The sequence below is a fragment of the Peromyscus californicus genome, unplaced genomic scaffold, assembly GCF_007827085.1.
Source record: "Peromyscus californicus insignis strain IS unplaced genomic scaffold, ASM782708v3 Scaffold_21__1_contigs__length_65335640, whole genome shotgun sequence".
Lineage (NCBI taxonomy): Eukaryota > Metazoa > Chordata > Mammalia > Rodentia > Cricetidae > Peromyscus > Peromyscus californicus.
Genome location: NW_026294514.1, coordinates 33422825 through 33448177, shown reverse-complemented (window position 1 = coordinate 33448177; position 25353 = coordinate 33422825). Strand labels below are relative to the sequence as shown.

General features: G+C 41.6%; 1 protein-coding gene across 6 annotated transcripts in view; it reads left to right on the top strand.

Moving 5' to 3' along the window:
• Positions 1–379: 379 nt before the first annotated feature.
• Positions 380–25353, top strand: part of Dock10 (dedicator of cytokinesis 10) — a 250555-nt gene continuing 225581 nt past the window's right edge. For 5 of the 6 annotated variants that reach the window (XM_052750000.1, XM_052750002.1, XM_052750003.1 and 2 more), the window contains exon 1: positions 383–613. In XM_052750000.1, coding sequence (XP_052605960.1) covers positions 491–613 — 123 coding nt within the window. In that variant the 5' untranslated portion in view covers positions 383–490. Of the gene's footprint in view, positions 614–25353 lie in introns of all 6 variants that reach the window. The other variant, XM_052750009.1, reaches the window with a different exon arrangement.

The window sequence follows — 25353 nt, the reverse complement described above, 5'->3', positions numbered from 1 at the left end:
GGGGACCTGAGTTCTACTCTTGTCCACTTTCTAGCCTCAGAATGCAGATCCGCCCCGCAAAATGCCACATCCCTAGCCCTCCAAGCCCATCAGAATTGAGAGTAGGGCGGTGGGCAGGTCCAGCCCGGAGCCTGCAGCCGTATTCCAGGTTCGATACCTAGTCCCGGGTGGGCGGCGCGGGTGGAGCCACCCCACGCGCGTCCCGCGGCTCCCGCGGCAGATGCGCCTTAGCCGGGCCGAGTTGGCCGCGCGGCCCGAGTGGCGCAGAGTTTGCGAAGTCGCCGCGGAGCTCGAGCGGGAGCGAAGGGGGTGGGCAGAGTGGGGGTGCGCGCGAGAAAAACCCGCCTCTTGTGAGTTGAGCGGGGAAGAGGGGGGGAAAGGCTCCGAGTTCCGCTTCCTGAACGGCGGGTGGGTAGAGCAGGCTGGCGCGGCCCGGGGACCGGCGGGACACACTCGCTCCGGGGCCGAGGAGCCAGCAACGCGGCCGGGCATGGCCGGCGAGCGGACCCGCAGGTTCACCCGGAGCCTGCTGAGACCCGGGCAGGCCGCCGAGCTCCGGCACAGCGCCGCGTCCGCCGCCGCGGTGGCCGTCAGCAGCCGTCAGCAGCAGCGGGTGAGTGCGGCGCGTCCCTCGCGCCACGGCGGGGCTTGCCAGGGGACCCCAGGCAGGCCTCGCCTGCAACCCTGTGAGCCCCACCTCGGGAGCTAGCGGGTCCTCCACCCCCGCACTCTCTCCCCTGCCGCCTCCTAGAGCGACCCGGGAGCCACCTCCGCCAGGCAGTGTCACCAAAAATTTAAGGACCAGAGGCGCATTGGGGGACTTTAGGGGCATGGGACGCTTAGATGAGCAGCTGCGTGGAAGAGGATGTGCCCACGTTTTAAGGAGGGTGGAGGAGGCGGGAATGCATCCACTCTGGCTCAAGGTGACAGGGGTGACAGGAACCTGAGGTGGGGGGTGGGGTGGAGATCTACATGGATGGAACCTGTAGATCCACAAGTCTGCGCGCTCCTCTCATCCCTGTGGGAACCTGAAAAGGATGTAGAGTGAGCTCCTCTGCCGGACTAAAGCTGCAACCCCCACCTTCTATCTAGCGCTTAAATAAATGCAGTTCCCACAGCTCTCCCCCCACAGGCTGAAACCCCACAAGCCACTTTATACTGTTGCAGAAAGATCTGGGGAGACAGGATGGAGGGAATGTGGGTTATTAAGTAGCCGGTGGCTTCTGGTGTTTTCTGAAGCGGTTTCACGGGGTTCTCCCTCCAGAAGGCTCCACTGGTGACTTCCTTGTCGAAATGCCTTCTAAGTGTTGGGTGATTTCCGCGGGAAGTCCCTAAGGCAAGCAACCAACATCAGATGCCCAAATCATAGCCATGCATCTCCAGATATTCATAAATTCCAGTAGGTGTCACACTATGGGATGGAAGTAGCAAGCGGGGAGCGCATATCAACTGTGGTGGGAAAGGGAAGCAGTGGGAAGCAGCCTTCCAGCAAGAGCAGCGGGGCTCTATCATGGAGCTCTTGGCTTGACTTGGTTGGACCGGAATCCTCCTTGTTGTGGGTTTCGTTTTCCCTTTTGCCATTAGGAATTAAACAGCCCTTTTTAAGAGTGTCAAAGAGAAAGTGTTGCTTTGGCCAGTCACCGAAGAGGAGGGAGCCAAAGCTGGTCAGAGCCAGTTCCCACAGCCAGAACCCCTTCTCTAAAGCCAGAGGTCGGGAAGTTGAACAGAGCGGAAGCAAATTGCCTGGCAGAAAGACCAGAGCATCAGATGCCCGAAGGGCGGGGGTGGGGGTGGGGGGGACAGCCTGGGGTGTGAAAAGAACTGGTGGCCAGGCTGCCTTCTCCTTCCCTTCCCTCGCCACTGGCTGCAATCTGCAGCTACCAGGAACAATTCAGCTGTTAGCCAATCCCTTGACAATGCCAGTCTGTGGTTTTGGTATCAGCATGCATATTTTTAGGGAGGAACAGACAGACAAACTGTCAAAAACGGGCTAAAGTCAGTGGAGCTATTAGGAAATCAGACACACACAAGACAGTAATTTTTACTTTTAAAGCAGTGGTTCTTAAACTTTGGGTCGCGACCCCCTTGGGGGGTTGAATGACTCTTCCACAGGGGTCGCCTAGGACCATCGGAAAACACAAATATTTGCATTGCGATTCCTAACAGTAGCAAAGCTGTAGTAGCAAGGAAAATAATTTTATGGTTGGGGGTCCTGACAGCATGAGGGACTGTATGAAAGGGTCACAACAGCATTAGGAAGGTTGAGAACCGCTGTTTTAAAGGATTGCTCCGGGTTGTTATTCTCCCATTTGCTTTAGGGTAAATTTGCTTTGCAGTTAATTCATTTTAGGGAATCTTAGTAATAATATGACAACTTTACCAGTGATGGCATCCAACCAGCTTCAACAGCGTGGCCTCTTTTGTGTTTTGCTTTTAAGTGGATTCTCATAATGTTTCTGTAGCAATGGAATTTCCATGAATAATGTGTATCCTAGCTGCCCTTCTACACACACACACACACACACACACACACACACACACACACACACACCTCTCTCCAAGATTACCCTAGGTTTGAAATCCTAGTGAGATCTTGTCACAGTGAATGAGCACAGTCCTTAAGGGCAGTGTAAAGGGGCGCTTCACTGGCGCAGGTGCCTTCCTGGCTTCAGCACCTTGGCCAACACTCCAGATCCACTTCTTGCCAAGACATTTCAAGGGATCCTCCACATCTAGGCAGGCAGCGCTGGCAGTGATTTTGGCAGGAAGACATGAGCTTTGCTCTCACTGCTCTTGGAGGGAAGCAGGAAAGGTTGGGCTCTTTGAGTCAGGCGTCACACTCAGTGGGACCCACAACCTCAGGATTGGCCTAAATGGTACATGCTCATCATAGGCTTGCATTGATCCAGTTTCTTCAGCCTCTGTGTGTCTGTTTCTCCATGTTCTCAAAGGCTGTTTGTCTAAGGGGAAAGAAAGGAAAGTGGGGAAATACTATGGTTAGTTCACTTGAGTGCAAGGTGGTAGACATGCATCTGTCTGCTGCAGCAAGGTACCGTTTATTATATTTGAGGGACTCGGGATTTTCCTTGAAAAAAAAAACCTATCTTACTTCTAAGTTTATAGTGTGTTTTTTTTTTTCTTGGAAAGCCCTTTAGAATGTTACAAAGAGTGTTGTAAATCTTGGCTTGTGCTCCAGCTAATAATGATAGATGGAGGGGTCAGATTAATGACATCTGAGAATGAGATGAAGTCTTCAAAATACATTTGGAGTGTAGAGGACAGAGATCAAGGGAAGCTGACTGAAGGACATGACCAAGGCCAGCTTTGACAGTGTCCCCAGGAAGTAGGACAGATGCCAAAGGAAAATGACCTCAGTGTTACCCAAACCACTGGATTAGGTTTACATGTATACATGGAGACTCCTGGATCAGACCTACCACGTTTTGCCTCTAAGAACTATCATACATAATAGAGAGAAATGTTTGAGCAAAGATGTTACCCCTTTCATTTCCCTAACTTCTTTTTAGAAAATTAAGGGCTAATAACGTATTTTATGGCCAAATCATAATACTGTCAAGTTTAAACTATTTCCTGAAATTGCTTTGTCTATTATCTTATAAGTAAGCATTTCTAGAGAAGAATTTCAGTTCTAATATAATTGGAAATATGCCTCCCATGTTAGGACTTGAGTGTTTTATCACCGTGATTCAACACACATATACATACATATCAGGTTAGTTTTAAAATGGTATTTCCACTAGTTTGAAATTCTTTCTGGGTAAAAAATTTTTCTTCCAAAATAATGAGGTGTGTCTGTACTTTTGAATGAATTAGCTTATATATGTGACTTTTTACTATTAATTAAAATATAAACTTAAGATATGTGTACCTTTCCACATGTATGTTTGGTTGCATTGCAAACAAACCCCTTTAACAAGGATAAGTAAGTTTTACGCAAGTACCACATCAGATCTATAATGTGTTTATGGAAGGAACACATTTAGGTGGTCAGAATGATGAAAGGCTTTGGGCAACAGAGAAAACCATCAAATGGCAGAAAGAACATGATCAGGTGGATGTTAAGTCAAGGACCAAATAACCATTTGATCAACTTGTGCCTGAAGGTATATTGCCTACACTGGAATACATTCGTTTGTTGTGTGTGTAATTTAATACATTTATGATAGTTTTTATTTTGTGACACAGAACATCCTCTGTAACTCACTCTTGGAAAACAGCCTGTTAGAAGTGATCACAGTGAATCATGATTTCCTATGCCTACCCATTCAAGAAGAGTAAGGGGTAAAGAGAAGAAAGTTCTTAACCCGTAATCACAAAAATCTCATCTGCTTGCTTTGATGTCTTCTAAGTGTGGTACTTACAATACTACTTTTGACATTTTAGGGAGCCCTGAATAAATAGAAGCTTTGACCTGCCAAAGAACTTTGATTGAGAAGGAATGAGCATCTAATATGTTTGCATGAGGAATTCCTAGAAGGAAAGATGTCCTCCCTCTGAACTTTGTGACATTTAAATAATGGAGACTAGGAGGGATTTTTTGAAAGTTGAGTGGGGGAGTCTGAAATTTCCCAAAAATTAAGCTATAAGGAAGTAGAAAGATGTTGAAAGTGCTATTGAATGAAAACAAAGCATTTATTTTACTGAGAGTGTCCAGCATTAAAAGCAGTATGCAATAGGCTTGTTAGTTGAGCATCTAAGACACACACAGGCCTCTAAAAAAGACAGATTTGTTGACTCATTTATGATTTTCAAGTGTATATGTGTGTGGCTACATGAGTTGATGCACACCACATGTGTGTAAGGGCCCATGGAAACTCTAAGAGAGTGTCAGATCCCTTGGAACTGTAGTCACTGGTAGTTGCAAGCTGAAGTTAGGGTGTCAGGAACCAAACTTCCTGGTTCTCTGCAAGAGAAGCAAGTGCTCTTAACCACAGAACCATCTCTCTAGTCCCAATATTTTCCTTGTAACAAGGCTCTTTGTGACAAGAAGACTTGCGTTTTAACAGCCAATACTGCCTTTTTCAATATGAATAAATTCCCTTGAGGTCTCTGCTTGGTGAAGAAGTCAACACAAACTCCACAAGATCAAGTCCAAGTGCTATTGGTTATGCCAGCTAACACTTAGGACTTCTCAAAGGCAGTGGGAAAGTAACTTCTAGAAAACATTTAGAAGGGTCAACAATGAAACAAAGAGTCAACTTATAGGATTTGAAGCTCCTCCCCACCTCCGGTTTAACCATTTCATGAAGGCTTGCTTGTCTTAGGCCTTTCAATCACTAGGACCAAAAAAAAAAAAAAATAGCTTATACACAGAACTTCAGGGAGGAAGGGATGTTTTATTGGCTTTGTGGTTTCAGAGTGGTCAGTCCCTCATGGATGGTGGGAGGGAGTGGTGGACCAGAGTAGTTTATGTTGTGATATGGTGGCTAAAAGACAAAAGATAGCAAAATGAAGCCAGAAGAAAATACAGCTCCCTAAACCACACACCCAGAGACACACCTCCTCCAAGACCCATTTCTTACTTTCCATTGCTCCTCAAGAATGCCATCAGAGTATGAGTCCATCCGGGGATTGATCTAGAACCCTCACAATCTATCTACCCCTGGAAACATCCCCATACATGCACCAGAGGTGGGACTTCCTAATTTTTAGTCCAATCATGTTGATAATCAAGAAAAAGGAAAATTGTAACTGCATAAGACTAAACCAGCTGTTGAGAACCTATGAGATGCCAGACACAATATTAAATGCTTTAACTTAATTCTCCAAGCAATTCTATGGGGAAGTTACTGTTGCAAGTTCCAGAGAGAAGGCCATTAAGATTCCAAGGGTTAAACACACTGCTCAAGGCTGAGTGACTGACATGATACATTTCTTGCATCCTGAATAGTAACTACACAAGGTTTCTCTTCCAGTGAACCTCTAACAATCTTCCAGTTTTGTGCCGGCTGCAGTAGTACCTCTAATTACTGAGCAGGGAAAGCAAACATTGCTTGTTTTTGCCTCCTGATCTACCCAAGCTGCAGCTAGCTCACCTAAGGAACAGGAAATCATTCTTCCCACTCAAGTGTTGCAGAAGCTGCCAACATTCACATCAGTGTTCCTGTGAGGTTTGTAGCAGCAGGAGAGTTGTTCCAGGTACCTTTATAATAATAGACCCTCCAGAGGCAAGTGAAAGTTCAGGTGTTAAATCTATAAAAATATGAACTCACTCAGCCATCCTCATGTTTTGTTGTCTGTCTGGCAAAGCCTTGAGTGCATCTTGTAAGCAATGGGCTTAATCTATCTCAAGTCCCCTTTCTGGACTACTTATATCTCTGTTATCCACTTCATAACCCCTATCTTTGTGATATTTGTGCATTCCAATTCTTTACGTTATACCAGGATTCTTTTCTCCACATCTTTTCTTATCTGAAAGAGCAATTGTAGGTGTTTTACAAAGAAGCATGTAAGAAGACAACCACTCTAAATATCCCAAGAGTAGAAAAGACAACAGTAGCAAGAATAAAAAAACAATATTAGGACAATTAGATACAGTCAGATGTGGGTCGTTGCAATCAAATCAGTATAACCATTAAGTCTGTTAACTTAGCTGAAAGTTCTTCCTGTGCTCATTTGAAAAGGAAAAAAACTGAGATTTAAGAGGTCCATAAGATCAAAGAAATTAGTCTGCTCTAGGTATATTCAATATTATCTTTTAATGATACTCCAGAGACAATTTCTCATTGTTTTTTGTAGATGAAAATAATGCACTTATGGACCCTTGCCATTTAGAGCACATCGCCAGGAGCAGGAGCATTGGCATCACTTAGGGGCTAATTGGAAATGCAGAATCCCAGGACTCACACCACACATACCAAGGATGCATTTTAATAAAACCCCCCATTTATCCGTAAGCACCTTAACATTTGAGAAAACATAAGACACATCATCAGCCACTATTTTGGGCACACTATCAGGTAAAGGCAGTTGTGTGCAAGTCCAATGCCATGTGGCTTACAATGTAACTCTGACAGAGACAAGGTTTAAACTGCCTATGAGTGAAAATACTACAACATGGTGATTGCTAAATGACTTCAGGGAATTCTCTTGCTTACTTATGCTGTATTGCCTTCTCTATTTCATTGTAGTATTAACTTCATTTAAGCTTACAGGTTGAGAAAAACAATCATAACATACCTTAAATAGCGCTGACCCAAATCAGAAAATGTCTTTATCGTGGGTGGTAAAGTGAGTGTCGGCATGGTAAAGACGGGGCAAGCTGAGACTATCACTCCTAATATCTGAGAACCTTAAATAATCCTCACCTGTGTATTATGGATTGAATGTCTATAACCCCTTCCCACCCCTGAGATGCCTGTGCTGGCATTTTAACTTACCCTCAGTATTTGGAGATGGCACCATTGGATGACAATTTGAGGCAAATTGGGTCATGAGGATAGGAGTTCTATGGAGGTGATAATGGTTTTAAAATAAAAGAGAAAGACTTCCTTCCCTCTGCTACAGTAAGGTTTCCTGTCTGCAAATTCACGGCCCCATGATCTCATCCTTGCAGGCTGCATAGCTGTATAAGCCACCTGTGTTATTAGAGCAGCCTGAACTGATGCATACAGCATGCTGCTCTGACGACTCCTTGTTGTTTTGTATAACCTGTTTTGCTACCATGTTGAAACTGTTAGGAATTTGAAAGTAATTCTATCAGTAAATCTGGAGATTACAATCAGAAAATCATCCCTCATTGTCACAGATTAATATATACATATTAATATGTTATTTATTAATATATATAACTTGTAAGAATATATATACATATATATTAATCTCCCTCTTATTCATCTTGAAATGTCCTGAGGATGAGATTCTATGGAGTTAAAAACCTTTATTTCCTCATAAGCTAAAATGTGATCCATGATCTGTTTGCTTGCTCTTCACTACCATTGTAGAATACTCTTTCACTTCCCATCAAAATTATGCTTTTTAAAGTTTGGCCATGTAGGTTTCTAGTTGATGGGAGATGGTCGGAAATGGCAGGTTCTATGAAGCTGGAGTCTAGAACTCCATATTCAACCCCTGGGCTTACAGTGTGAAATTACTTGTCTCTTTTGAGCCTCGGATTCTGGGTCTGTGATAGTGGACCAGGAGTAACAGTGTACATGTTTAATCCCAGCACTTGAGAAGCAGAGGCAGGAGGATTTTTGTGAGATCAAGGCCAGCCCAGGTTACAGAGTGAGTTCTAGGACAGTCAGGACTACATAGAGAAACCCTATCTCCAAAAACCTCAAATAAAAAGAAAAGAAAAGATGACATATTTGGTCCTTGCATTTGCAGTTCCCCTGATTCAGAGTTCTGCTAAGTTCTCCAGATCCCTAGTTCTCAGATGCGACCAGGCCATCCTGGACATCAAATGGAAGTTTTCTGTCTACCTCGCTAAGGTCCCATAGTTCTGGGTTGGGTGCATTGCGTGGAAGGTTGTAGTGAAAGTGGGACTCTGATGCATAATCCTCATAGTCTTGAAGCATGGAACAAGCAACCAACTGGGAAGACATTAAGATACCCTCTGTATCAGGTATTTTACTTACACAGTCTATTTACAATCAACCTTTGGCAATTAATTCCTATTCCCATTTTATATTGAGGAAAGATGCTCACAGACATGGAACTTGCCCTTGATTGGCAAGAGAATGGTGAATCTAGAGTCCATTGCAGGCATTCTGATTCCATGGTCTGAGCTCCTGAATGGTGCAAATGCCTCACCAGGTAGGAAGAGAGGAACAACCTAGTTTGATAGGCAGCTGGCATCCAAGAGTAAAGAAATCATTCAGTCTCAGTTTCTAAAACAGCTCCTTTTTTTTCTGTTTTTTTTTTTTTTTTTTTTTTTTTTTTTTTTTTTTTTTTTTTTTTCCCCCGAGACAGGGTTTCTCTGTGTAGCTTTGCGCCTTTCCTGAAACTCACTTGGTAGCCCAGGCTGGCCTCGAACTCACAGAGATCCGCCTGCCTCTGCCTCCCGAGTGCTGGGATTAAAGGCGTGTGCCACCACTGCCCGGCTAAAACAGCTTCTTAACATGAAGCACTGGGCATACTTTCATCCCACTGAACAGTTCACCTGTGACATTCCAGAAGCATGAGATATTGGGACAGATGCTCTCTAGGTCCTCTGTCTTGGGGCTTATTTCCATGCTACAGGGTTGACACAGAACGGGTTAAGTTTTACAAACAAAGGATTTCTCAGCTCTAGAAAGAATATCATCCCATTCTTCTCCTTCTACAGAAATACATTTTTGGAAAGATAAGCATGGAGTGGTTGGATTGCAAATTGCATCTATTACATTGTCTCTTTAGTCTTGATACAATGTTTATGTTTACAAATAAGGGGAGTTCTTTCCTTCAGAGTTCCATTTGTTTGCTTCTTATTCACAACAGCGTCTGTGGGCTGGAAATAAATGCTGGTGTTTGCTGGAATCGACATGTTGACCTACATTTAATGATGTACAAATAATAAAATGTAATGAATTTGAATGAGTTAGCAGCAATAGACAAAAAACATTTGCCTTGGGAAAGCATTAATATTCTACAGTTGGACTGAAGTGGACATGTCTGCCTCTAAAATGAAGAGAATTCATAGAGCTGCATAGTCCCTTTCATTTCTGCTTCTAAAATATGAAAGTTCTTTGTTTTTCTAATTCAATTTGAGCATACCTTTTCTCCTGACATAGAATTGGGAAGCCAGGCAGCTCTTTAATTTAAACTTAATACCAAAATGGCAGAATTTAACAAAAGACTGGAAGGGAGTCCATTTGAAAAAGATGACACCATTTATGATCCACACAATGAGCTTTCCCCTCTGTAATGCTTTTAGTAATTACCAATTTAAATGACTAATTAAGGCTGTCAAATGACCAATGACTTATGGCCCTTCAAATCACACATTCTATAAAAAGAACACAGGCGTGAATGTTTGACTCAGCAAACAGGCAAACAAAAAACTTACCAGAACTTACTATTCAGTGAGATATGATAATTAAATTATTCTTGAACTTGCATTGTTTATTTAATAAGCTGCTCAAGGTCCCTTTGTCTTAACTCCGTGGCATAAGAAAAAGCGAGCTGAGTACAGCTAGGAAGTCTTCACCAAATTGGAGAGATGTTGGAACTCTGTCACATTTTCAGGAAGAAAATGCAAATGCGGAGAATTAATCTTTAAAGATACTTGCTCTGTATTTTTTCCACATCCTTTGTTTATTTAAAATCAGCCGTTTGTTCTAAAAGAAGATGTCATTTTTTTCCCCAAATGAATAGAAGTTCAGTCCAGTTTGCTCTGTTGTTATAAATCACAGAATGAATAGCCATAAATTTGTTCTGAATCTGAAAGCGCTCTTAACAAAGTTTATTGGCATACCAACATGTAGAGATAAGATTCCTCCATAGCCTTCTTGAGTACCACAATCAATTTGAAAAGCACATGTCTTTATTGCCAGCAAGTGTTGTTTCCAGGCAATGTAATCTTGACCATGTCATTAACCTTTGGGTCACTTCTAAAATAAAACCGTGAACACTAAGACGTGGAAAGATGGAATATCTAGGGAATTCTTAGTGGTTAGGAGAAGGTTTCATAGAGAATAAAGCTACTCTTTTTGTTTGTTTGGTTTTCGCTTGTCACACCACCAAATTGATTTTAAGATGCCCGAGTTTAGCAACTGGAAGAAGAGGTTCAAATGGTTTATTTCCAAGTAAAGATGCTAATATTGAAAATGATCATCAGTGAGAAGCATGGCTGTTTACAAGACATGGGACTTGGCAAAATAGGACGGGACCATGTCAGGGTTGGGCAAGTCATGTTCTTCCAGACTTGTGGAGCATCGGGGACAAGGAACCAGTCCCATTTCCCCCTTTCTACCCTGAGAGAAGGGAAAGATTCATTTCATTCAGAGAGCGCCCTTTCCAGGACTCATAAGGATCATGGTCACTGCAGGTTTATGGCTCAAGGTCTTGGTAAAACTCCTCTCCACATGATTGACAGAAAAAAATGTGAATGGTTCCCCTGACAGCCACTGATAAGGCAATGAGAGCCTCTGTCTCTCTCTCTCTCTCTCTCTCTCTCTCTCTCTCTCTCTCTCTCTCTCTCTCTCCCTCCCTCCCTCCCTCCCTTCCTCCCTCTCTTCCTATGAAGATTGTTTTTGTCTCTGTGACTCATATGACTTGGTCTGAACCTTGTGTGGTTTCTAAGGTGTGAGAGGAGTCTGTTTTTCCTCCAGCCCTAGCCCTGCTAGCAGCCACCCTGACACAGTGTGGGGTACTCACAGTGTGTTCCCTTCAGAGAGGAAATGAACCCCTACAGTAGGCAGAGGTTAGGGTACTGGAGATGACTTTTTGGCATTCTACTGAAAAACTGATCTCTGGAACTCTTTAAATGAAATCTGTCCATCCACAATTTAAATGATGCTTATTTGTGTTACTTCTCCTGGATTAAGAGGGAAAGTTGTAGATTTTTTTCTCTGACAGTTCTAATACTGAGAGACTTTCAAGGTCAGACAGATGGTTAATGCCTCTCGTTTTTCCAGGGTAGCAAAATCCTGGCACATAGTAGGTGCTTACTAAGCGTTTCTCAAATGGAAAAAGAAAACTCACACGTGGAGACGTGGAAGACAGATGAGGTGTATGAAAGGAAATTGAAGTGTCTGCTACGGCAGAAGCAAAATCCCTAGATATGTTCAAAAGAAGACACTTGGCATCTCCTGTGAGGCACAATCCTCTGAGCCAAACTGTCACCATCTTCATGGGATCATCTGTGTCCCCTTGTGAGAGTCCATCAAGATCAGGCCTGAACAAGACCTGAACTCCATAGCAACACCAGTCAGCATGCCAGTGTGGATGGAGGAAATCACATGGATCCCCATCCCAGATCAAGAGCTACAGAAAACTAAAAACTGCTGAGAGAGTGAGAGATAGTCTTCCCCAAAGATGACCACCCCAAATGGTTATCCAATCCAAAATGGTCAGCTGTAAAATGTTACATAGAAGCAACACTAGCAACACTAAACAGCCTTAGCAGGTTGCATTTTTGTATGTAGTCACACATACACAAACACATGCATGTGTGCACACACACATGCACATACACACAGAGAGAGACATGTAATAATCATAATTAAAGAATAAGAGGCCATGAATTTGAAAGAGAATTGGGGGTGATGTAATTATGTCTTAATTCAGTTTAAAAAGAAAAGAAAAACAATTAAAGATTGGAAAGAAGAAAAAAAGTAGACAATTGGCATTCCCTCATGGGTGGAGGGATGCCACTGGACTTTCTCCTGAGTATCCAGCAACTCTGCCCAGTCATCTGTATGTAATTTTGCCTTAATTGCAAGTGGTATTGGGATCTTTGGGAGGGAAAGAGTACATAGCCATCATTCATGCTGGGTGAAGTCTTCCAGTATGGCTGCTTTGGGGTCTCTCCTGCCAGAATTACGTCATCCCTGCTCTGTAAGTAAGACCAGTGAACTCATTGGCTCCCCAGAGTGAACTGTGGTGGAATCATACTTTGATTTTGTTGTTGGACCTTATGAAGAGAGTGTGGTGATATTGTGTCCCCCAATACATTGTGCACACTAATAAACTTATCTGGGGTCAGAGAACAGAACAGCCACTAGATAGACATAGAAACCAGAAAATTGTGCACACACACCTTTAATCCTGTCACCCGGGAGGCATCTGGATCTCTGTGAGTTCAAGGCCACACTGGAAACAGCCAGGCATGGTGACATACATCATTAATCCTAGCACTTGAGATCTCATCTTGCTTGGGAAAGACATATGCCTTTAATCCCAGGAAGTGATGGCAGGAAGCAGAAAGGGATATGAGGACAAGGAACGAGATGCTTTTAAGCTTTTAGGCTTTTAGCAGCAGTTCAGCTGAGCTCAATTCAGATGAAGACTCAGAGGCTTTCAGTTTGAGGAAACAGGGTCGGCTGAGAAGTTGGCCAGGTGAGGTTAGCTGTGGCTTGTTCTGTCTCTCTGATCTTTCTGCTTTCACCCCAATATCTGCCTCCACGTTTTTTTTTTTTTTTTATTAATAAGACCGTTTAGAGATTCATGTTACAGAGAGGCTAGATGCTGTTCATATCTCCCTGAGGGAAAGAATTCTAACAATAAATTCTAAGCAATGATGTACAGTTTCTATTCATTAGTAGCAAGTTGGATAACAGTAAACTGAAGAGCATGTAACTAGAGATTCCTACAACAAGCCAGCCAAAGATTAGAAAGCCTAATCTTGACGTGTTGATCAGCATGCACCTAATATGTAAGATGGGGCCACAAAAGTGTTATGTGCTTTTTGTGACCCCAATTCTTTGCCTAAGTCACCAAGTGGCACACACAGGCCTTGTTGTTTGGCTGGGGATGTTAGTGTCTTTTCAGCAGATGATGTTAGCAGAGAGTCATTGACTAAAATGGAGGAACTGTGGGCCATAGAGTTTTGATAGTTAGTTGTTCCCAGTGCCGTAATGGAGAGTGCTTGAGATTAAAAAGGAAGGGCAGGTATGGGGACAGTGGAGTTCCCTGGAGTTGTGTGATTTCATCGGTGAACACAAATCCTATTTCATTCCTATTATTGATACTGAAAAGTTGCCTTCCCTGCTTGAGGGCAGAGGATGTTCCTAGATGTTGTACTGACTGTATTGCCTCCAGTTTTAAAGTTCTGCTTTTTGATATATTTTGGTCTTTTTCTGCCATACTTAGAAAACATTGTGGAGTTTATTAATTTAACAACTCAAAATATAGAATATAATGAAGAAAAACTTAATCACCCAGAGTCTCACCGGCCATTAATCACACATATTTATTCTCAGGGTGTTTTTTTTGAAGCACTTGTCGTTACAAAACATCCCATGGCATAAATCTTAGCTAACACTGAATATTTAATTTTTTAATGTGTGTTCAGTGATTTAAGCTAAGTTTTATGTTAATTTTTGCCAGCAACTTTATATACAAGTACAACCTAAAATATATGCTGAGAACAAGGAGGGAAAAAAATTGTGAAACTCCTCTTGATATTCTACATTTATACCTAAAGGGAAAATTTCATCTGAAAGAGAAAGGAAGCTAAGCCACAGGAGGTATGGAGGGATGTGGTCAGGATCACAGGATCATGAGACAGTTTCTAGCCCTGTGCCTCTCCTCCATTGGCCAAATGCACCATCTGTAACAGTGAGTATAATTTTGTGTCATAAAATGGAGGTACTGATTCTACTTGTATTTCCTGGGACTCTCCAGTGAGAGTGAAGGGGCCATCCATCCAGCAGAGGATGGCTTGCCAAGGAGCTTCAGTAGTCCACATCCAGCTAAGCTGGGTACACAGGCCTACTTCACGTCTTTAACATCTGAGGGTCACTATTCTCCCTTGTTTGTGGAGAGTCTGTACAGGTGTCTCAAAAGTGTGTGACCATGTTTGTCATCCCGATGAAAACATGTGTCTCTCAATTCATGAATGCAGAAAGGGTCTAGATGATTCGCTGGGTTTGAGCCATGCCTGTGAGTTGACATTTTTTGTCACCATGTCTAATAACCTAAATGACTATCCCTGATCCCTCAGTACCCTGAGAAGTGATTGAAATTTGGCTGAACCTGGCTTGGCAGGATGTGAATTTTGTAAATGGGTTTCTGTTGCTTCCATAACCAGTAAATACAAATGTAGTTCTAAACAACAATGATATTTCAGATAGGTTGAGAAGCTGGTAAAGGTCTCACCGGGCTATGATCAAGGTGTCAGCCAAGGCTGTGTCTTTTTCGGAACGCATTCAAGGAAAATCTGTTTTGTGCTCATAAGGGTTGTTATGAAATTCAGATCCTTGAGCTTGTTGGGTGGAAGTGCCTCTTTTCTTGTTGAATGTAGACTGAAGTCAGCCTCTTTGACCATGGATCCCTTCTTCCATTGTCAAAGCATACCATTGTGAGTCAAGTTCATCATATGTTACATCCCTCTGATCCTTTCTTCTGCCTCTCTCTTTCACTGATAAGGATTAATTCCATGGCCACATAAATAACCAGGATCATCCCATGATATGATGGTCTTTAATTCTAAATATGTCCTCAATGTCTCTTTTTCTGTGCAAACAAGTATATTCATAGGCTTCAGGGATTTGGGTATGGATGTCTTCATGAGGTACAGCACAAAAGATGCTCAGAAATATACTAAAAAGAGCCAATTATCACACCAAAGCTGCTTTCTGATGCTAAGACAAAGTGGAAGAAACAGTCAGAGACCACAGGCCATGGGATGGGGTCACCTGCAACCAGGGTAAGTCTTCCCTCCTCATTTAAGCCTCTCTGATGATGCTCGCACAAATGTGCCCAGCAGTGACTATAAATCCAGTCAATTTGAAAATGAAAGTTCACCATCACATTTTCAATATTGACTCATATACACAGATATTGGTGAAATTATTAAGGCAACTCCACGTAGTTAAAAGGGAGGTTTATTTTGTGGGGTAACTAACAAGTGAAGGGATAATTAACAGGGTCTGGGAAAGGTGTAGAGCAGTCCGGCAGTGTTCTCTGGAGAACTCTGCTCCGTCTACCTCCAGCGTCCAGGGTCCAGGAACCAAGAGAGCTCCCCCATCTGGATCTCAGGTCTTCAGGGTCCTCTCTCAGCCCCACCTTGTAGGCGTGACAGTTACCGAAGCCTCAATGGGTGTTGGAACTTCCAGATCAAAGCTGGAATGGCTACCCATTACACACAGACACCACACACACACAGTAGCACAGTGATTACCTGTCTTACCTCCCCTGAGTTCCTAGTTGGTCTTAGCCTCTTCTTTCTCTGTTTCCACAACATTGCAAATATATTAATTACCCTTAGCCAAAATTGCATTGCCATTGGTTTGTCTCATCAGAAAGCTACAATTTTATCACAGCTTCATATATGATCCCTGGTTGGATAGACAGACAGATATATATGTATTATTATGGGTGTAATAAATGCTCTAAACACATTTTAAACGTCATTCTGAAAAGGGCATGTATCACAAGGATCATAGTAGGCGTTCTTTTGCCTTACTTTCATGCTTTGCTGAGTACCTGCTTTTTGAAAACAAGAGCTCAGGCACTCAAATTCAATACCTTTGAAAAAGTAAAATAGATGTGGAGGCTTTTTAAAAGGCCTCATTTTAATTATTGCCTTTCAGTGAAATAACAGAACTATGAAGGAAAAACGCATCTTGGGCTTGCGATTTCTTTAGATTTTACAGTTCAAAACCTATGGTTTCTAACATGGAATTTTTGGTTATTTAACATTTCTTTCCTTTTGAAATACTTTCCATCCCCGAATTGTGATGAGTTATTCAATTAGTTATTAAATTTGTGTGTGTGTGTTGTATGTGAGGTGTGTGTGTGTGAGTGTGTGTGGTGTGTGGGGGGGTATATTCTCTGTGTGTGTATGTGTGTGTGAGATTGTGTGTGTGTGGTATATTCTGTGTGTGGTTTGGTGTGTGTGTGTGTGTGTGTGGTATATGTGTGTGTATAGTGTGGGGGGTATCTGTGTGTGTATGTGTGTATGATGTGGGTTGTGTGTGGGGTTTGTGTATATGTGTGTGTATGTGTAGGGTGGAATGTGTGTGTGTATGTGTGTGGTATCTATGTATATATGTGTGTATGTATATGATGGTGGTGGTGTGTGTATATGTGTGTGTAAGTGTAGGGTGGAATGTGTGTGTGTGTGTATGTGTAGGGTGTAATGTGTGTGTGTATGTGTGTGGTATCTATCTATCTATCTATATATATATATATGTGTGTGTGTGTGTGTGTGTGTGTGTGTGTGTGTGTATGTATATGGTGGTGGTGGTATGTGTGTATGTGTATGGTGTGGGGTATGTGTGTAATGTCTATGTATATGTGTGTGTATGTGTATGGTAGGGTGTGTGTGTGTGGTATCTATGTATATGTGTATATATGTGTATGGTGTGGGATGTGTGCGTGCGTGTGTGTGTGTGTGTGTGTGTGTGTGTGTGTGGTGTGGGATATGTGTGTGTACATGTGTGTAATGTCTGTGTATGTGTGTGTATGTGTATGGTGGTAGTGGTTGTGTGTGTGGGGAGGGACACTTCTCATTCAAACTACCACACAAGCAAACAGAAACAACAAAACCATACGATTCTTTCTTCTGCTTCTGCTTCAGCCAAGTTAGGTGACAGAAGCGCGAATTTGGCAAAACTGAAAACCCTGAATCTTTGGGATTCTGAGAGAAATCTGGTCCAAGCTCTTTAGTGCAAGACTTGCAGGAAAACAGAACTGGCCCAGCCCTGGCGAGAAGAGGGCCTTTGTGGAGAAGCTTGCCCCTCAACTTCTTTTCCTGACCATTCTTTCACTTCTTTAGGGGCACATTTAGATAGACAACGGTTAGCTTTTAAAAATACCAAGAGATGTTTGTAGGAATGCGTAATCACCAATGGTCATTCTGAGGTAGGCAGTGCTGCCGATTTGAGCGAGACAGCAGAAGTGTGCGCTTAGGAGGTGTGAGCAGGAAAGATTCCCGAGACGATCGTTTTCCTGGTATTTAACCGACTGCTGGTGACCTGCCACACCCCGTGATGGACACACGCTATGCTCATTCTGTTTACTTTCTTGTAGCTGAGAAATGTTATCAACTGCAATGCCGGAGGGACAGCAGCTCAGCTCATCACGTTGTTACATGGAGACACGGTTTGGACAGGGGCTAGGCACTGGATAAGGGACGTACTGCTGAACAAAACAGTGATAGTTCCTGTCACATTCGAGTTCTCCTGTAAGGCTAAGCTCTACACCCCCTAACTTTAGCAAACCCCCTTCATTGCTGTCTAGCTCTCCTCAAAAGTGCACTTCCTGAAAGCCAGTGTGCTATATTTTTACAGATATCCTGAAAAACAGTCTCTTTAAGCACTATTCTGTGTCTTGCATGCAATTCAACACAATTTAAAAAGTTGCTTTCACGTAAGGACAAGTGTGTGTGGGGTGTGTGTGTGTGTGTGTGTGTGTGTGTGTGTGTGTGTGTGTACTACACATATGCAACCCAGGATCCTTGGAAATGGAAACCATTTCTGTTCCTAAGTAAACATTCTAATATATGCCATAAGTTGCATTTCTGAAGGTGCAGTTTTTCAAAATGGTGGCAAGTAATATTCTGCTTATCTCCCATTGAGATGCTTAGAATATAGTTTAGAAAATGTCATCATCTTGTGACTGCCCTTGAGCTGACAGATTATCCTCCAGAATTTTAAAATAGCTATCTGTACTCGGAGAATAGAAAACCCCCCAGAGGACATCATAGCAATCAGGGTAACTTTTGTTCTTTTAAGTAATGTTATAAAGTACAGACTTTTTTTTAGAGAATAAAATCATGAGTGATACATAGCGGAAAGTTTCTTTTCGGAACCTGTAAGTTGCTCATTGAGTTGTTTGGCAAGAAACACATGCTGCTGCTTCACAATTAGCTCGTTTTCTTTCTACTGCTCCACCAATGTGTTTACCACATTTTATCGTCATCTTCAACATGACTCATCTGTTCTGCTCTATAGACTATATTGACAACAGATGAGCATTAATGCATACATATATCATTCTCAATAAAATGTCAAGTGCATGCAGTAAAAAGTGTTGTGGCTTACCTTTGAAGAAATGTTTTATATTTTAATATCTATTTTTAGACCATTCATTTATGAATCATTAGTGGGAGTGTCCTAGACTAGGAAAGGAAGATAACAGTATGCTGTTGGCAGTTTTTAAATTATGGGAGGCTGTGGAGCTAAGTGTTCTGTGTGTTTTAAGAAAAAAACAAAAACCAAGTATGTGTTGAGGCCGAGTCTCTGACCCTGAGCTGGAGTCGTAAGTCCTTAATTCTCGAGAAAACACATGGGCTGCAAACATGCTTGAAATTTGTACCCATGTATTAAGAGTCTCAGCCTGTTGGTTCAGCTTTGACAATTGGCTGCATAGCTGGTCCCAAAGCATGGGAACCAAACCAATTCATACTCTAATGTTGGCTGCTGATCCTTAGCTTAATAATCGTGAAATCACTACACCAGTGCTCTTCAGAATGAAGACTGAACTTTGGATCATTTTTTTTTTCACCCTCATATTCCAGTTTGACAAGAAGAATGTCAGGGCTCCAGGCAGTGTCTGTGAAGCAGCTTCCAAGGATGAGGAAGTAAAGACTCGGCTTCAGAGTGTGGGATCTGACGTCAGGGGAATGAGGAGTGGGCTGGGATGCTAAACAGAAAACAGTAGGCATGTGATAGCTAAGGACTGGGTGGGAGATAGGAGGGGCCAGATGTCAGAATGAGCAAGATGAGCACAAAGAAGCAACCAGGCAGGAGCATAGGAGCCTGGAGTGGGACTGAGTTGAGGATTTGTATCTTAGCCAGGAAAAGAAATTAAACCACACTCTCTTGAGCTTTGAAGCTGCCAGTCCCCAAATTTACAGTTGTCTTCTTTTACTTAGCCATGAGAGTCTGTTTCAGATCTTAGGAACCCAGACCGTGTTTTCACTGGGGAGTGTGGTATTTCTCCATATCTGCTCAGGAAACAATCATATCATGTGGTCAGAGTGGTCGCCTGAATTCATCACAGTCCCCCCACGTAATAGCAGGGGCCCTGAAGCTGTACAGGGATACACAGAGAACCTGAAGAGCAAATGCTGAGGACTGGTCTCTACTGTGGCCCAACCATGAGGCTGTTTTTCTTCTACAACTGAACTCTCAACATCTTTTTAACAATCCATTAAAAAGGGCTTAAAAGATGTACAGCCACTAGAAAAGATTGCTGCTCTTGGTATCAGAGATGTAGCTTGGTCTATATGACATCATGAAAAGTATTAGAACTTCTCCACTTCAGTGCTAACTTATTTCCCTTCCATGAGAACCATTCTCCTAGAGAGGGACTGATGTTGATAACTGGCATCACTCTGTACCAGGATTTAGGCCTTCAAGAAATGGCAGCTCACTCTATACTAACCCTGGATGAACATTTCTTCCTGCCAGCTGGAGGGAAAACAGATGAACTATTTACTCCAATGATTGATCTGATATCCAGACTAGAACAGAAGAATAAGTGCTTGCAAAACAAAAATTATAAAATGTTTCTGGATGCACAGAAATGTTTTTTAAAATATACAAATACTGTATTAGGAAAGCACAGTGGATGTCATTCATGTCATTATAATTCTGCTTAAAGCTTTTTTTTTTTTTTGCTATTGAAAACTTGTCAAATAGAGGTTGTAGGACACATATGGGACAACTTTGCTGTCACTGTAAACAGAGCTAGTGATATGGAGGGCCAGGGAATGGGAACTGGCAGCCAGACAGTGGCCTCTGTTTTTTGTTGGCAAAGATAAAGAAGAGCAGATGCAATTATAAATAGACCGATGGCCCAAACCAGGATTACCGGGATAACTCAGTCCACACAAGGTTTGGTTTGATTGAATTTTGTAGATGATTTCATCAATGATTAACCTAACTTCATTAGAGGGATCTAAAAGCAGAGCCAGCATATGCAGCACATCCAGCAAGCCCCGCCTAGCATTTCCTTTTCACTCATTTTCCTTTCTCTTACCCGCAGGCATATTTCAGTTCCCGACTCCCATGGCTATCCATAGTCAAAGCAGAAAAAAGATTAGTAACAAGCTCAGCTTAGAAACTGAAAGAAAATGGACAAGCTGGAGACGTAGCCATATTGAATAGTTAAATTATCGAAAGATGTTTTATGCAAATAGCATGCAAATCCAACTCTCTCCTTCTCTCCCTCTTTCTCTCCCTCCCCCCAACTACTCAGTGTCACCTCTATTTCTACTTCTGTCTGTAGAACATGAAGGTCTTTGTCTGCGTAGCAGGATTTTCCCAGGGGCTAAGAAGTCTTCCAAATAGAATTCGGATGGCTGATTCCATCCTAAACTAATTTTTTGACATGTTGGTAATCCAAAACCATGGAAAATGTATTCAGACAGCCCCAAGCAGGAGTAGCTGACCCTCTCTTCTCTTGTCATTTTCTAAAAATGAAATTATTGAGTAACAGCTTAGATTAGAAAATTCTTCTGAAGTTTTTTTTTTTTTTTCCCCTTGGTTTAATTTCAGGTCACTTCTTTGGGCTAGAGCTTGGGAAACTTAAATATCATAAGGAAAGGGATTTGATGCTTTAAAAAAAATCACCACCTAGATATTAATTAGATGTTTGCTTTCTTTTCACATAATAAACCTTACAATGTTTATTTTAAAATGACTTTTTAAAAATGATTGTATTTGTTTAATGTGTGTATGTCAGTGGGAGTAGAGGGTGGGGTGGGGGGAGTATAGGCAGGTCACTATAGGGCCAAAGGAAATCAGAAGGGAGCTGAAATTAACAGGCAGTTGGAAGCAGTCCAACATGGGTGCTGGAAATCAAATTTAGGTCCTCTGTGAGAGCTGTACCTCTTTTGAACCACTGAGCCAGCCTCTAAAATTGACCCTTATTTTAAATATAAAGTTAAAATTTAAGAACCTTTTTTAGTTTTCAAATTTTATGTGTATGAGTGTATGCCCGAGTATGTCTGTGCACCATATGTGCACAGTACATTCATTGACCAGAAAAGAGCATCAGCTCCTCATGGGACTGAAGTTACAGACAGTTGTGTGTCACCATGTACCTGGGAATTGAACCTGAGTCCTCTGAAAGAGCAGCCAGTGCCCTTAACTTGTAAGGCATATCTGTAGCCCCAAAGAACTTTTATAAATGATGCAAAGGTATAAATAAAGCAATAAAATTTGACATCTAGATCAATTATTTTATTTTTCATCTTCTCTTGTACATTGCTATAGGAAAGCTCATAGTATGATGCTTAAAAAGTAAATTATATAGTAGTGACAAACCTGTTAGCCAGACCCCTTACAGTCACCTGAGTTTAGATGAAGGGGCCATAATATGCTTTCACATTGACCAGAGTGGTACATGAGTAGTGTGTAAAGAATTTCAGCACACAGTGTCTCAGTCAAGCCTGAGACAAGCCTGCAAGTCTCTATAACGGAAAAACTGTGTTTGAAAGTATTTGAGTGAAATCTCTAGCTCAAAGAGCCTTATCTTTGCTAAGAATTCGATTGCGCTGACATTTTGATGTACCTTCCCCTTTTCTGTGCATACTAAAAGTAAAGATGGTTAAAATATCAAAGGAAAATTGGAAAGAAATATCTACCATCTACATATGCATCTTCTTGTAGTATTAAGAGTGAAACAGAAACAGCATGGAGCTTCCTGCAGTGGACTGTAACCCAGGAAGTGTTTTATGAACAACTAAAGGAAGAGATCTTGAAGGTTCCAAACGTAAAGAAATGCAAAACAGGCGTGTCCATTACTGTAATGTGATCCTTGTACACTGCACATATGTATTAGATTACCATACCATATCTCATGAATACACACAATTATTACATGTTAACATGTTAAATAAAAAAAGTCAGCTTGCAGACTGATGTTACAGAGACAGGAGCAAAATGAAAAACAGGAGAAAGTACCAAGTTAAGTCAATAATCAAAAGATTAATTTAGTTCTGATCACACAGAAATGAGACTCAAGAAAATGTTTCTTTAAAAGTAAAATCTACTCTGCCATCATAGACAGTGATGCTGTGGTCTGGGAACAGTTTGGTCACATAAACTTCAAGGTGGCATTATTCGAAGAATGAGCTATATGTTGGCTATCTAGCAACTACTGTAGGGGCAATGAGGAAAAGGTTTTGTTTTGTTTTGTTTATTGACTATATTAGAAAGCTTTTTAAAAGGCCGTTATTAATAATTTTATAAGATATGATAAACTCACAGAATCCTGGTGTTCATTAAGTGTTCAGCTGTAGCCTGGGCTGCACTAGCACCCAAGAGCTGAGAAGGCTTTTTATTCACGGGAAGGTCCATTGATAGAGATTGGTTTAGAGCCCTGCCGCTAATTGCTGGATTTTATGGTAAGATACTTAGGAGAAAGGAGAAGACTAGGAATATAGCTCAGTTGGTAAAGTGCTTGCCTTACAATCATGAGGATCTGAGTTCAATCCCCAGAATCCACATTACAGACAATGTCATGGCAGCATGTGCTTATAACCCCAGAACTGGGAAACAGGAGACAAGTTAATCCTTGTGCCCACTGGACAGACTGTGAAGCTCGCTTGAAGAACTCCAGTCCAGTGAGAGACGCTGTCTCAAAGAGCAAAGTGAATGGTTCCTGAGGAATGGCACTCAAGGTTGTCCTCTGGGCTTCACAGGCACACACATGCACAGCTACCTGTACAAATACATTCACACCCACATGCCAAGAAGTAAATTTTAAAATGTGTCTGTAAAAATGGTGACAATAATGAACATAGGCATTGTTAAATGAACCAAGTGGATGTCATACACATGGAAACTTTACACCTGATGTTGAAGAACGATATTCAAACTGGATTTCAAAAATTTCAAAAGAGAACTGAAAATACTAAAGAAATACTAAATCTACACAAGATGGAGTTACGAGTAATCAAGATACTAAAAGTGTAAAAGAGAAAGATTGTGGCTTTAACTGTATTAAAACTAGCAGGAGACAGAAAATATTGAACTCCTTAATAACAGCAGAATAAAACAAGAGGATTGTGCCAAGGTGTGGAGAGAAAGCCTCTAAGAGTCAATAACAGAGCAACCTCTGTCCATGCAGAAACTAAGGTTTGATAGTAATTACATAGTAAATGCAAGATTTAATCTCGCCTACTACAAACTAAAGAACAGACTTAGTAATAATATTTTAATATACTACACATTTTAAATTAAAAAAACTTTGACAATAAGGGAATTTTCTTCCAATTAATAGAAGGTTTTTTTTAAACCAACCAAACTTTTTATAGACAAAGAAATGTCCAAAATTGTATCCCAATTTTTTTTCGTTCCTTCCAAAAGATACTTAAGAAAAATGTTTGGAACTGCCGTGACATCTGGTATCCCTAGGGAAGAAATGACATCATAAAAAATTCCTAGAGAAAAAGAGTAACAAGGTTTAAAGCACATATTGAATTTGAGGAATTTTTTTTCCTTTCAGCTGTCAACGTTTTCCCCTCTATTGAGCTTTTAAGATGTATTTCATTTTGTTATTACAAATAACTTTTTTATTGTGGCTAACCTCTGTGAAATTTTGAGTTTTAGATCGTTGCTGCTATCTAAGTGGCAGTTTACTAAAGTGCATAGAAAGGAGAATAAAGAACCTGGAGACATATTTTGGAGGCTAGCAATTCTTGTCATCACTCGAGTGTCACATAAATACTTGCAAGTAATCAGGGACATTTGTAGGTAGGATTCTTCTCATCCAACAAGTAAATTGTTCTTCCCTCTAGAGATCTAAAATTTCTGCTTTTGAGTAAAATGGAACATCATCTGGTTCTAACAAGATGAGCTGCACAGTGTCTGTGATATGAGTTAACTCAAAGTATTGATCAGGACTGAGATTTCCTTTAACCCTATCGTAGCCAGTCAGGAAAATATGTTTTGATATGTTTTATTGCACACCCAGGGCTGCCAGATGACTCTTAGCAACAACAGAACCTCAAACCGATTCAACTTTCTCTCTGCAAAAATGGAGGCAATGGTCATCGCCGCTCATTTGTGGGTTTTTTTTTTTTGGTGTGTGTGTGTGTGTGTGTGTGTGTGTGTGTGTGTGTGTGTGTGTGTGAAGATTAATCTTTAAAAAGCAAGGGCTAAGCTACACTGTCTGCTGTACACTACTCCACATGGCTCACATCGTTATGGTAATTAGTTACAGGCATCCAGTGGGATACGTGCTTCCAAAACTGTGAGAGCTTCGTCAGCTTGGCACATGCCAGTAACTCTTTTGGCCTATTTGATGTAAAATTAGAATTCTTTTGTCATTCCAGGTTTTCAAAGACGGAATATAAGACAGAGAAAACACTTGTTATTGTATAGATACATTAAGGGATTCGGGAATTGTCTTATTTCTTATTTCGCAAATACAGTGAAGGCAGATTTATACAGAAGGAATTCAGTATGAAATTATGACTGAAGTGAAAAGAACTTAGGATCGCATCTTTGGTTGCTGTATATATTCTCCCTGACTAAGTCTCATGCCTGCCTGCAAATGTTTTCCAAATCTCCTTTTTTAAACAAAAGTATTGTTCCGAATAGTTCTTGCCTTCAGTTGGTTTGAAGGAATCATGCTTGATTGTGGTCGATTATGTTTTGGGCCAGAGTGGTTATAAAACCCACGTGGAAGGTCTTTAAACATCAACCCTCAACATAACCCCAGGCAAATCTCGGTACCCAAATCCCAACTTCCCTTTAGTGTGGCTAGAGGGAATGCTTTCATCTTGCT